Source organism: Corvus hawaiiensis, chromosome 2 (assembly GCF_020740725.1).
Source record: "Corvus hawaiiensis isolate bCorHaw1 chromosome 2, bCorHaw1.pri.cur, whole genome shotgun sequence".
Taxonomy (NCBI): Eukaryota; Metazoa; Chordata; class Aves; order Passeriformes; family Corvidae; genus Corvus; species Corvus hawaiiensis.
In genome coordinates this window covers 114,391,436-114,405,077 of record NC_063214.1, presented here as the reverse complement: position 1 = coordinate 114,405,077, position 13,642 = coordinate 114,391,436, and the positions used below count along the sequence as shown (strand labels likewise).

Sequence of the window (13,642 nt, the reverse complement as noted above, 5' to 3'; positions counted from 1 at the left end):
TGGTAAGCATAGGCAGTATATCATATATAGTTTTATCATGTTTATTTTGTATATGAAATCCTTGACACATGAGAAGTAAGACCAGAGGGAGAGAAGATGGGTGCAATATTATCTCCTTCAAAGAATTATTGGTCAAATTTTAGAGAACTTTAAAATAAAACAAAAAACTCCACAAAAATTATAGGGAAGGATCTTAAGCTGTGACAGAAGGAATAAAGATTCTTTAAGAGATAAAACCAGTAAAATATTTCCTGAGACCTGCACTACAGTTTGGTTTATGTACTTTTGATTGTAGAGCCACTAAAGAATTCTAGTGAGTTAATTTACAGAGAAATTTTTCTGAGATTTTTTATTCAGAAGAGTGGGGGCAGATTCAAACAAGAAGACTGAATATCTGGGGAAAGATCATACTGAATGCTCTGTCAAATATTGAGAGTAGACAAGGAACTAGTACATCAGAAAGAATAAAAGAAAATGAAAAGAAACCATATTACAGTGCTATATCTTCTTGCACATATGTTTTAAGATATTAGTAATTTATTTATTAAACACTGATTTTTTTGAATGTTACATTAGCCTAAAAGCAACTGATACATAACAGAAAAGTAAGGACATTTTCTACCTTGTTTAAACAGCTTGCAAACAGATTTGCTTCATTCTCCTGATGGGTTTATTTTTCTCTTCAGAGTGTTTCTAAGCATATGCTTTTAAATGTCATGCAGGGAGTCAAACTTTTATAAAGTCTTGCACATTTTCTTAGCAAGGAAGTAAGAAGTACCCCAAAAGGAGCATATACTCTGTGTGAGGGAGAGGGAATGTGTATCTCTGTTAGTGTCTCTCTTTCAATGAAATGCATATACATGATCACAAAATCTGCTTTAAATGTTATGCCCTAAAATTGCAAAATCAAACATTGATGGACAAACAAATATAAAAGTGTGAAGTTGTTCCTGTTCTTTTACATCCTAAGGTTAATTTTGTACCTGTACATTATTTTTTTCACAAGGTTTCTTTCATGTTCAGTATATGAAATGTGTATTACTCTTTTTAGGAGTTAGATACTTTACATTTCTATATACACTCATTCTAGTTGGAGCTTCTCCATCTATCAGAAGTTTTTCCATATTTTTATATTGTTGTTAGCACTATTGTATTTGTCATTTAAGTTTTTTTAAAATATTCTATGGAAAAAGACATGCTCATTTGGGAGCTGAAGGTGAGGTTGTTCAACCTGCTAAAATTAGTTTCTTGAACTGAATATTTATTGCTCAAAGCACTTTACAGACACAAGCAAACTAACAGTCATCACTTGTGTTAGGTGGAACACTTTATAAATGGAGCAAATTAAATGGTCAGCTGGTTTGCTTGAAGCCAGGCAGTGAATCAGTCACAGAAGCAGAATAAGAACCCAGCTGAATCTGAGATCAGAGATTAGCTTCTTTTGGGGTTTCCATAATTTTCTCAAGCATGAGATGAATGTAACCGTTCCATCTGTGCCTTTCAGACTCTCCAGGTATAGGTCCAATTCAATTATTATGTAGTTTGGGTTGAACCACCTACAATACTGTGAGGAGATTCTGACTCCTTTAGCATTAATTGTGTTTAAATGAATTGACTTGACAGGCTTTGGATAAGATTTTGCATTAAGCAGAGATCCTGTAGGAATTAGATGATTAATTAATTAAAACTAGTAATGAACAAGTATAAAGGAGTGGAATTTGACAAATATTTTCTTTTAATTTTCTAATGTTTATGGTTGACCTTAATATCTTTCTTCAGAAGATACTTTTAGGAATTTAAGCTGTGTTACAAAGGAATTTCAAAGTGACCATGTTTGTCAACTACATTTCTCCAGATGTCAAGATTTTGTGTTAGAGATTAAGAAGAAATACTTGTGCTACATATTGATGTAATCATCTCTACTGTGGATAGAGGAAACATCTGATACCAATTTTAGTAGAAATCACTGAAAATACAACAACTTAAGCACCCAAATTTTCACTGTCCTCCTCTAGAACCTAGACCAATCTTGATGATGTTTTTCCTTTATCCCAACTTTTAAAATGTTATATTAGCAGAGAGTGATGACCTGCCAATTTTAAAGCTGCCCAAGCTGGTTTTCAAAAGGATAAAGTTTTTCCTGATATTGTGGAGAAAAAAAAGGATGGTAATAAAAATCAACTTTTATTGTCTTTTTTTCCCCTTTCATTTTATCCTTGGCATGAGGACATCAGTCAAATAATTTTTCCTTTTGTGTTTTCTACCAGAGATGATGTCATTGTTATTAGAGAATTGGAGACATGGTGATCAAAGTTTTTTGTAAAACTGAGGCACTACATTAAGCCTCAACATTCCAAGCAGGCATATGTGCTCAACTACTGGGAAATTTACCTCTTAACACCAAACAGTGAAGCATTAATCATACATATTAATCAAACCTTAGATAGATGATACTGCAGGTGTGGGTAGCTCTGGGTTAGCTCTGCTGACCACAGATTCTTTGTTTCTGAGACTTTCTTAGAAAGAAACAAAGACTGAAGTATCATCTCCATTCCCTCAAATCCATTCTTTATCTCTGATGTTTATATACAATTTTCCATGGATGAAGACCATTGTAGGTCAAAAGATTACTTTCTCTTTTCATAGATCAGATGAGATTAATCTTCTCTATTTGACAAGGCATGTATTAGCTCATGAGTGACACTTTATTTTATCTTTCAGATAAGTTTTAATTTTTTTTTTTTTTTTTGTCAGACTGGATGTTTGGTCATCTGGTTCCTTCAAACAGTAGGATGCTGAATAGCATTATTTTAGTTTTATTATTTTTAGGCACCCCCTAAGCATGTATTATGAAAGATCTCACTTTTTACCATAATCAAGCAGTCTTGTGATACATCTGGATGCACAATAGACATGTTTCTTAAATAGGCTCATGCTCATATTGCTCAGGACAGGCATTCTTTAAAGTAGTTCAGTCTCTTGAAAGACCAGATTTTGAGAACACAGGACTGTAAATTCTCCTTTGGAGATTGAGTTCTCAGTTCATAAGCAAGACTGATCCTGTAACATTGTCAGTGGCCAAATGAGCCAGCACACCACATCAGCACTTCAAAGAGGTACACTAAGATTTTCTACAGATGGAATAGGAACAGAATTTTGGCAAGCATTAAACAGCACCATAAAGATACTTGTAAATGTTTATGATGATACTTACAAATTCCATCTTGACCATTAGCTAGATCATGCTCATATTCTTCTAATGAGTATTCCTGCTGACAGTATTGCTACTGAAAGTAGGGGTTCTGTACCTCTGGCTGCCAGGAATAACAGATTTATTATTAGCTTATTTAATTTTTAAAATACACTGCTTTTATTCTCCCCAAAGGCACTCTGAACCAGTACTTGGAGCAAATGAGTACTGTGCTCTGATGTGGTGATAGCTGCAAGTGAAAGCTGAAATGCACATTAAAAAATTTAAATGCATAATCTAATTTACATCTTTGATTTTCTTTCAGAGTAACATGTCCAGTCAGGACTGGAGGTTTGAAGCAGTTTTGGAAGGACAGTGTTTTTATGGCCCTCCTGTAATAAATGTGCGTGGAGGTGAAACAGCTCAGTATCCTCTCACGTTCAAGCCGGTGGCTGAGTGTGTGATAATGGTAAGAGAGAAATTAGTTTCAATATTTAAAAAGGATTTAAAAATTTCTACCAAGAAAATTATCACCAGTATCCAAATTATGGAAGTGTGTAGACAGTTGCTAATATTAAAGCATCTGCTTGAGAGAAAGAGATGGTAAGATTTCCTACTATCTGAAGTAAAAACACAAATTAACTAACTTTGTAAATCTTATGTATGATAGATTTCCCCACCACATATTCTCATGTCTTCTTTATTTGATTTTCTATAAAATCCTTCAATTCTATTTGTTTCTGCCAAGTCCTTCAATCCTTCAGTTATTCTGTAAAAATTCTGAACTTTTATCACAAAAATATACATTGTTATTCTGAATTTAAATACTTATATTAAAGTGTAATTTGTTACCTAAGTAATTAAGTACTAACATTGAGTATTTCTTGTTGCATGCCTACATCACAAATTAATTTATGTGATGAGTACTTTATTTAGTAAAATAATTTCTGTTGCAAGTTAAGCCACCATTTCACAGCTGCTTTTGCCATCAGAGTAATCACTATTCCAAATGCTAAAATGAAGAGCAGAGCAAAGGCTATGACACCTTCAGCAAGAAGCTGTATTTGTGGTTTTGTCTCTGTCCCAGCTGAGAGATTTTGACTGCAAGTTGCTGTTGAAGTATGTGAACTGTGAAAGACAAAAAAATAAAAAAAGTTCTTTGAAACATAAATAACCCTTCTGCATGTGTTACCAACCAAATATGATGCAGTTTAAGATTCCAGTATTATAAAATTATTAAAAGCCAAAAGCCCTGGATACTTTGATGACAAAGGATTAGGAAGAACATTTTAGCTGAATCACAAAATCATCCGAGTTGGAAGAAACCTCCACGGTTATCTAGGCCAGCTGTCAACCCATCACCATAATCACCCCTACACCATATCCCAAGTGCCACATCCAGGTGCCTCTTGAGAAGGTGACTCCACCACCTTCGCTGGGGAATTATTCCAATGTCTAACCACTCTTTCAGTAAAAACCTCTTTCTAATATCCAATCTGAACCTCCCCTGGCATAGCTTAAGGCCATTTCTTTTCAACCTTTCACTTGAGACATAGAGAAGAGACCCATCCCCACCCCACCACCACCTCCTCTCAGGTATTTGTAGAGAGCAGTGTGGTTCTTTTGAGTCTCCCTTTCTTCAGGCTCAACACTGTGCTCATAAGACAGGTGAAGGGCAGGTGGAAACACTCAATGAGCAAAGTTCAATATTATATGAGAGTCAAGGAGACATGAGAACATACGTTCTTCGATGTTTATTTTTCAAGAAGAAGCCAAGAAGTATAAAACCTAGAAATATGAAAACTTTTCAATGTTGAATTTAATAGTGTAGAAGAATTTAAAATAAAAGATTTTGTTTCTCTGGTTTTCTTTGTTTAGCAACGGAGTTTACTTAAGAACTATAAAGGTCAATAGGAGCACTTTCTTGTAAGCATGCTTTCTCACCTAGATTGTTGCTTTGGTAGCAAGAGGGGACTTTTACAGTAATGCAACATTTTTTTTTTCTCCTTTCTTTGTCACAGGGAAGGCTTATTCTGAGAAATCTTACAGCTGGAACTCAGAACATCTTTAGTCTTAAGGGAATAGGGAAGAAACCTCTGCCTCAGGATTGTATTGTGATAGAGTGCCAAGTGGGAAAGGTCTGTCATAAAATCTTATGGGTGCACAATTATACCAAGAAGATGTTAAAATACAAGGTAATTTTTTTGCAATAATGTGACAAATATTTTTTCTGTAGAAGGACCTATACATTATGTATTACAGTAGCAACAACTGCCGTAATTGCAGTTACACTAATAAAATTCATGTATCCATGAGAAAATTTTCTATATTTTATAGTATATGGATATGTTTATAGTCAGGAAATCTGTGTGATAATATGTGATTTTACTGTATGTTGGAAAAAAAAAGATTTCTTTGTGTTTTAGTCTGGTTTCCAAGGGGACAGCACTTCTGCAATTGTTCTCTGTTCATTTGTTGCTCTTTCCTCCTCCAACGTTTTGAAACAACTCCATCAGTTTTGAAATCAGAGAAGGGGGCCTGAGAATTACTGTGTTCCTAAAATCTTCATAACATATTGAATATTGCATGAAAAGGACAAAAATTATTATCCTACTAAGGGAAGGATTGCAGCATGAGCTCACTATACATGAATTTCTCATGGCCCAGTGGCCTGGCCCATTATCCCAATTACTGTCTATTACCCAGCTGTTGTTTCAGCAATGTTGGAGGAAGTTGGCAATACTTTGTGTGTTTGCTGATAGAAGAAAAAATTCAGAGGTAATCACTGGAGTTGTTGAAAGGCAATGGGTCACTGGGGAGGTTAACCCAAATTCTTAGGAAATGCAGTTTTGTTAATTTTCTTGCTCAAGAACATATTTTTACTATTAAATATAATAATTATTTTTCATATGTTCCATTAACTATATTTTATAACTGTATTTACACCAACACATTTTCCTATTTAAAAAAACTCTTGTAGTACTGTAATAGCATATTTTTTTCTGCTATTTATCTTGTCTGTATGTTTAATCTGAAAGTGGTAAAAGTATTTCTGTAGCATTCCTCACCCTGTGTACCTATATGTTGGATCCCATGTCCTATACCAGCAGAGACAGAAGGTACATTAGGGCAATAAAAATGAAATTTTGCTTTTCTTCTCAGCTTCAGAGAAGTTCCTGAGCAGCAACATCTTCCACCTTGCAAAAGAAAATCCATATTTGTGACTCTATCATGGCATTTAAATCTAGAGTAGATAACATCCAGAGATTGTGGCCATACAGTGTTTGCCAGGAGGGCTCAATCTATTGAAACAATGCAGGGGAGTGTCAGCTAAAATATTACATATAATATACAATAAATAATATAAATATTACATATAATATATAATATATAATATATTATATATATAACATATTATATATATAATATATAATATATATATAATATAATATTATATATTATTATATATATTTAGTTTTTTCTTTTGGGGAAGGATTGAAAATAAGACAAAGTACATTCTAGAAGATAAAATCTGACTAGTTGATTAGTGTGGACTTGGAAACTGAATGATTTTTGTTCTCTGCCTTGGTGCCAGTAGGTCCAAATGCTCCTTTATTCAAATGGAAAGGTAATGGTAGTGAGTGATTTGATTTTATGATATAAAGAGAGATCATGTATATACTAGCAGCAGTGTTCTGTTAAGTAATTCATGGAAAGTGAAAATCTTTCCTTGGATGTCTTCTTGCTAGTCTCCAGTTTTCCAGGTTTTCACTTTTACAGGTCAATCTACATTTAGTAAACTTTGTATATCACAGAAAGGTCCAGGTTCATATTCCTATGTTTTGACTCATTATCATCCCCCAAAACAAAGTAAAATATTTTTTTGGCATCGCCCGCTTTTTTTTTCTTTTCAACAGTCTTAGTTTTTTAGATGTGAATGCATTTGCATTTCTAATATATTTGTGCTTTTATCTCTGGAAGAAGTGGATGTTTTTGGCAACAGAACTATTTTTTCTGCTTTCCCATTTCGTGTGAACTCAATTTTTTTGTGCCAATGTAAGTGAAAGGCACAGAAATAACAAACATCAAAATGAATATATTAAAATTATTCATTGTATGTCTTTTTCAGAAATTTTGCATTAAATGAATTTATGACAGTTGTAACTATTCCAGGGTGAGCTGGGTCTGACTGAACTTTGACCTCCTTGAGGGTGTTCTCTGGGCCCTGAAATCTGGTTTTGGTTGGTTTTGTGATGTGGGGTTTTTTGTGCTTTTTTTATCTCTGTGACAGTCCAAGTGTGTGTGCTCTTTTTGCTCTGGGACCTTTGGGAGAGAAATAGTAAGGTCAGCTATTTCATGCTTGTATGCATATAATAAATTAATCCGTGTGAATAATGCATTTTCTCTATGCTAGCTTCTTACCCAGAAGCAGTTGCAGAACAATTGTTGGAGCAAGGTGGGCTGGAATGGCTGGAAAAGGCATGGTTACAAAGGCTCCTGGAGTCCCCTGAACAAAGCAAACAGTATCAATCACTTCCAGCACTCTCCAGCAGATGTCATGTAGTGTCTTGTGCTGTTGGAGTGAGCAAAGATCATTTGCTTGCTTTTATTTCTACAAGGGTCTGCCTGTAAATTAGGATTTAATCACTAAATCCAGAACATGATCACAAGTATCTGTAGTTATTACAATGCAGAAAACCTTCTCTTAGAGGGAACTGTGACCCACAGCCTTGTCAGAAATGCAAAATAAACTTTATTTACTCAGATGTGTATAGCACAAAGGACAGCAGGAAAAAGAAATGATTCTAACTTTGTTGCTGTTCATTCCATGCTGCCTGATTACTGTAATATCTGGGTAGTCTGTGGTGAAGCAGAGCACTGGTTTTGTCTTTGTTGGTGTTTCCCTTGGGGGCAGTTGCTGGCAGCCCAATAACTCCTTCTCCTGTTTAATCCAGCATCTCTGACAGTTTTCTGTATTGTGCAGTAGCTAAATTGGTGATTAGGAAGAGGGAATGTTGTCAGTCTTGGCAGACAGAGCAAAGATAATCCAAAAAGTAATAGTTTTGGATATGTTTTTGATGGGATCTTTTGTAATTTTGTTGCCTAAGGAATATCTTCATTATTGAATTGGTTGGTTGATGTGCCCCATACACCCTGCATTGCTGGAGTGTATCCACCATATGAAGTAATTTCTCACAGGTTAACTGGGACATACATGATATTAAAAAAACCCCCAAACATAAGAATTTCATTTACTGAAGTAATAAAGCTCAGCCTATATCCAGAATGGTATGAGATGTGCCAGTAGCTGACAAACACAATAATTTACAGGCACGTCCATAAACAATTTACTGCACGATGAATACTTAGCAATAAGTAATTTAGCTGAACTAATACTTGGGTAAATTTGCCTTTGAGGTGTAAATTTAGCTTCACTATTCCATTTTAATAACTGAATATATTAAACTATAAACTTAACAAGACCCCTCATTTCGTTAAAAAACAGAATTACATTGTGTATATTCTACTCTGTTTCTCAGTATTTGCTGTATTTTTCTAATAGCCTAAGCCAAAATGAGGGTACTACTGCAAAAGTGACTATTTAAAATGAAATTTAAGTCTGGAAGGAGGAAGAGGGAAATAATCCTTGCCTTTACTGCATAAAGACAGCTCTCTTCCAGCTGAATAATGCTTTTTTCCTTTTCAATCATATACAGAGGGTTTATGTCTGGGGCAGCAATAATTTTTGTATATGTGGTTTGATTGTCTGTGCAACCATTAGTGTGAATCTAGAGCTGGGAAGAAGTGCCTTTGTGATTCAGTGGAGGTCATGTGCATGACTGCATCAATCTACCTTTTAAACTTCTATGCAAAACACTTTCAGTTCCCACAAAGATTTCCATGATTAAAAAGATAATTTCCATTAATTCCCTTGAAAAGTGTGAATGGTTTTATGAATTCTTTTCTACTGACTGATGTGTAAACCTTAGGGAACTGCTGGCACTGTGCTCTTCATGGTTGGTTCTAGGGGATCTTACAACAAATAGTCTTTCTTGTGATTAACTTACTCCTGGATATGAAAAAAAATCACAACAGAATTCATAAAGAATTTGTGCATATGTAATATCATGCAGAGAGCACATCCTTCTCTGATGATGAATTAATATAAGGTGACTGCAGTGTAAATGGATTTTAGTGTCTGTAAAATTACATTCAATTCCTCCTACAGAAAAGGAAGTGTGAAGCATCTCTATGAAAATCCAATCTCTCAGTCTCATGACAAAATTTTTTATGCAATTTTCTTCTTTATTTATACAAGTCTTTGTCTACTAGATATAAATAATTGCCCAATTTTTTCATGGCTCCTTGATACCTTTGATAGAAATTTTAGCTATAAAGGTGCCTAATTCTTTCAAGGCATGGTTTTGCAATAAAAATATAAAACTGTGCAACTGTTTTTCTCATTGCTGTTCAAAATAGATGTCATTAAATTAAACTCTCCAGGGGAATCTCTAGGCCCAGTTAAATTACTTGCAGGCATTAGGTTATACAAACTGTTAGTATTTTATAAAACTATTGTAGAATAAATACATAATGAAAAAAAAAAGAAATCCCCTCTTCTTCAAGGTGTTTATTTCTCTATTCTTGCTGTTTCCGTTCTGGGATTTTACAATGTCACCTCAGCAATGACATGAAGGTTGAGTATTTGTAAGAAATGCCTCAAAGTCATAAAATCATGTACCATAAACCTTTAATGAGGGGCTTCCCTGTTCAGCCTAACTCTTGTTTGGTAATGTATCTGAGATTTTCTGAGAATAAATTCCGTGCAAGTGCAGTAACCTGATTGCTCAAGGTCACCAAGTTTATATGCTTTAATCACAGCTGGATGTGTATATTCCATAATCCTTCAATTTTTATCTGTCCTTCCAATTTCAGTCCTTTTGGCTTCCACATTATCTACCAGAACTTCTGTAACAGAGGTTCTTTTCACTAAAGAAAAGGCATTCTTTGTAGCAATAACGAATGATATGAAGGCCTACAGAATTTAAGAATAGCTGTAGTTGTTGCCAGGTGTTTTTTTGATGATTAGTTGTGAATTTTTTAGATCAGTTAAGGGTATAATAAGGTCTTAGGTCAGATTTATTCCTTGAAATGTGTTAGTGGTCTTGACAGGTGGCCTGTCTTGGGAACAAATCTGGATTATGTAGCACTCTTCATTATGTAGAACTCCAGGCTGCAGCTGAACAGGCAGGAATTATTTGGGGAATATACTCAGTGCAATGCAAAGATGTTTTGCTTCAGTGTGGTAACATGCTGGTGGCAAACTAAGAGTGATTGCAAGAATTAAATGAGTTTCTAGTAACTCAGGAATTTGGAAAGTTTGCACTGAAAGGTGGGTCAGGGGAAGTAATGGGGGCTTTTTTGGAAAAACTGCCATTCTTGTGAGCTTTGGAAAGAATCTTGTTAGATTGATCAGTCACTCTCCCAGACCCAGTTCTGGCCTAGTGTCAAAGCACATTAACTTTTGCTAAGTAGAACCTCTCAATATTGTCAAACTGACCTGAGAAACAATTTTCAAATGGAAACCTTGAACATATTACTGTCTTTGTTATACTGAGAGACAATGGAATTTAAGTATATTTGATTATATTCTTATATCCATTCACCACTTTGCCTTGAAGTTTTTGGAGTTATGCTTATTTGGTTATTCAACTCTGGAAAAAGTTACTGTAATTTTGAAGTTTGGTTTTCCATTTCTATTCATGTTAAATAGCCATGTTACAGTTTTGCAGAATGAGTTTTCAAACCTGTGACTGATACATTAGGTTAAAATTGCAGCATTTTATACATGTATAAATCCATTATACTTTCTGTATAATCCATTTATACTTTCTGGCTGTGTGTAAATAATGACTTGAGGTATAAGACTATGGAGAATACTATAATTTTAAAAATAAATTATTGGAGATGGCTTGATTTGAGCAAATTTTGTGCAGGGTCACAATGATAATGTTAATAATAATTTACATTTTGGGTCCATTGCGTTATTCTGAAATTCTAGTTTCCTGGGTGATAGTGAAATGATGTAATATATCTAAAGAAACTGCAGTTATTTATGCCCGATTAATTTTGTGTGTGCCTCGGTGTGTATGTGCAGATCTGCCTGTTTCTCTCTGTATAAATACTGTTTGTAAGTACATATCTCTGCAACCCCACCCTTGGTGTGGGTTCTGGTTAATCTGCCTGTAACTGTTCATCATTCTCTCCTTGCACAGTAGGAAAAAAGCTGGCAAACTGCCTCTCCCACTAACTGGAAGAAGTAATTCCATATCTTGGCTCATTTTGAGTAGCTTGCAAATCAATATTATTTTTGTTGTTGTTGATAAAAGCACCCCAGTTTATGCCCTATTTTCTTCCTTCAAAATATATTTGCCTAACAATAGTGATCCACAGAAGATATTTTTAGGCATATTCAGGTACCTTTGGTAATACAGTGTTGTAGATTGTTATAGGATATAAGGTTATTCAATGCTACATCTGCGACTAAAATGGTGTCCTATTCTTGCATACAATCCTCATAAAAATGCATTGTAATAAGAAATGGCTCTCTCTCTGATATTCAGAAGAAAGTTAACTTAAAGATTACTGTGTATAAATTCTTTTGTTGCTTCAATCCAGGCTTTCCTCTAAACTTACAAAATCTTTGCAACAAGTTATTGTTATAAAAATCTGCAATTGCTGGCCTTTCCCCTTTATGTACTTGTAAATTCTCCAACTTTTTCCCTTTCTGAATATTCCTGGATGTATTGTTATTCTGTAATAGACCTACAGTTAAGCAGACAGATGTTACACAACATTATGCCGTATTAGAATCCCAAATGTCTGTGAACAAATGAGAATCATTCTTGGTATGAATTCTGATATTAGGATAAATTGCCTGTGTGAATGGGCAAGTGTGGGCATGCAATTTTAGTATCCATTTTTCATCTGAGGTTGATCATTTAATTAGTCTCAGTAACAGAGCTGATAAATCACATGGCCATTAGAGCAAGACAAAGTTCTATTTAAGGAGCACATGAGAGGGAACTGGTGAGTGATGCCTGTTACAACCATAAACCTTCTTAGGAAGTTGGAAATAGGAGACTGTATTGTTGTGACCACTGCTTGAAGATCAGCTAAGGTGTAAATAACTTAAATAGTAGAGACAAATAGGGTTGGTAAATGAATGGAGCTGGTTTGTTAATAAGATGGTGACTATTTGTTTTGGCTGGAATAGCAAGCAGCATGAGGAATATGAGTTTAATGACTGCAATAGGAAAGGTGATAGCAGACTGAGGCCAGCATCAGTTATGTACAAGTTTTAGTGAGTGTTGGATCCCAAAAGATTCAATTGATGCAGGGGAGGGAAGGGAGAATTCCTTCATGTCTCTTGAGACAGGATCTGGAATCAAACACTGAAACAGTGACCATGCGTGTACTGACATTATTTCATTGCTTATACTCAACCTTTTCCTATTTGGTTATACAGTCACTTCCTTAAGATTAAGAACTCATTTAAATTTACTCATTCATTTAAAAATAATTTAGCTTCTGTTAGTTCACTACTCTGAAAAGGTATCCAAAATCTCTCTTGAATGACTGAGAATCAAATTTCCAGTCCATATTTACTCATCAGCAATCCACAGGCATTTCATGTTTATAGTCAACCATGCCAGTAGTGTTCCTTTTACTTTGACATCTTTTGGTAGAAACTAGTCTGGTATGTCCAGCCTTTGATAGAAACTGTATTACCCTACCCTTCTGCTTTTTATCCAGTTTCAATTAATCACATTTATCCTACTTTTGTTTCTGTCTCCATGTTACTTTTCCCTTAAATAAAAATCTCATTTTAACTAATCTTATTTCTGTCCCTAATAATGTGCTTTCATTTTTGTTATCCTAGGTGTATTTTTAGGTACTTATCCTTTACTTTTGTGTACATTCATTGTAAACTGAAATGGAATAATCCATAAATATAGGAGTTTGACTAATTTATTGTTTATGTTTTAGTAAATGAATCCTCCCCATCTTCCTTCCGTGTGTAGCAGCCCCAACTTTCCTATGCTTTCCTCTTTGTTGACAAGTTAAAGACTTTTTTCAATTTTTTTTCTCCAAATACCAATTCAGCAAGTCTTTTCATCCGTCTCTTTTTCAGCCTTTCTTTTTTTGCCTCTTGACAAGTAGTCTCTTCCTATTCTTTCTGGTTGCTGGACTTCTAATATATAGTTTGAAATGCAGATTTATTGGGGAAGAGGAAGATTGTTGCTTTACAGTTTTTTTCTCTGTTACTTGGAATAGAAGTTCTGGATTTAGAAGAACAAGCACCTGAAAAGGGATTACATTAACATAAATACCACAGAGAGGGAATGCATTGTAGGCAATGATTGTCTGTATCAGAAGAAAAGATGATTT

General features: G+C 34.7%; 1 protein-coding gene across 1 annotated transcript in view; it reads left to right on the top strand.

Moving 5' to 3' along the window:
* CFAP47 (cilia and flagella associated protein 47) overlaps window positions 1–13,642 on the top strand; it is a 280,168-nt gene that overhangs the window by 130,094 nt on the left and 136,432 nt on the right. The window contains exons 47-48 of the mRNA XM_048288836.1: window positions 3,516–3,659; window positions 5,212–5,385. Coding sequence (XP_048144793.1) covers window positions 3,516–3,659; window positions 5,212–5,385 — 318 coding nt within the window. The remainder of the gene's footprint in view (window positions 1–3,515; window positions 3,660–5,211; window positions 5,386–13,642) is intronic.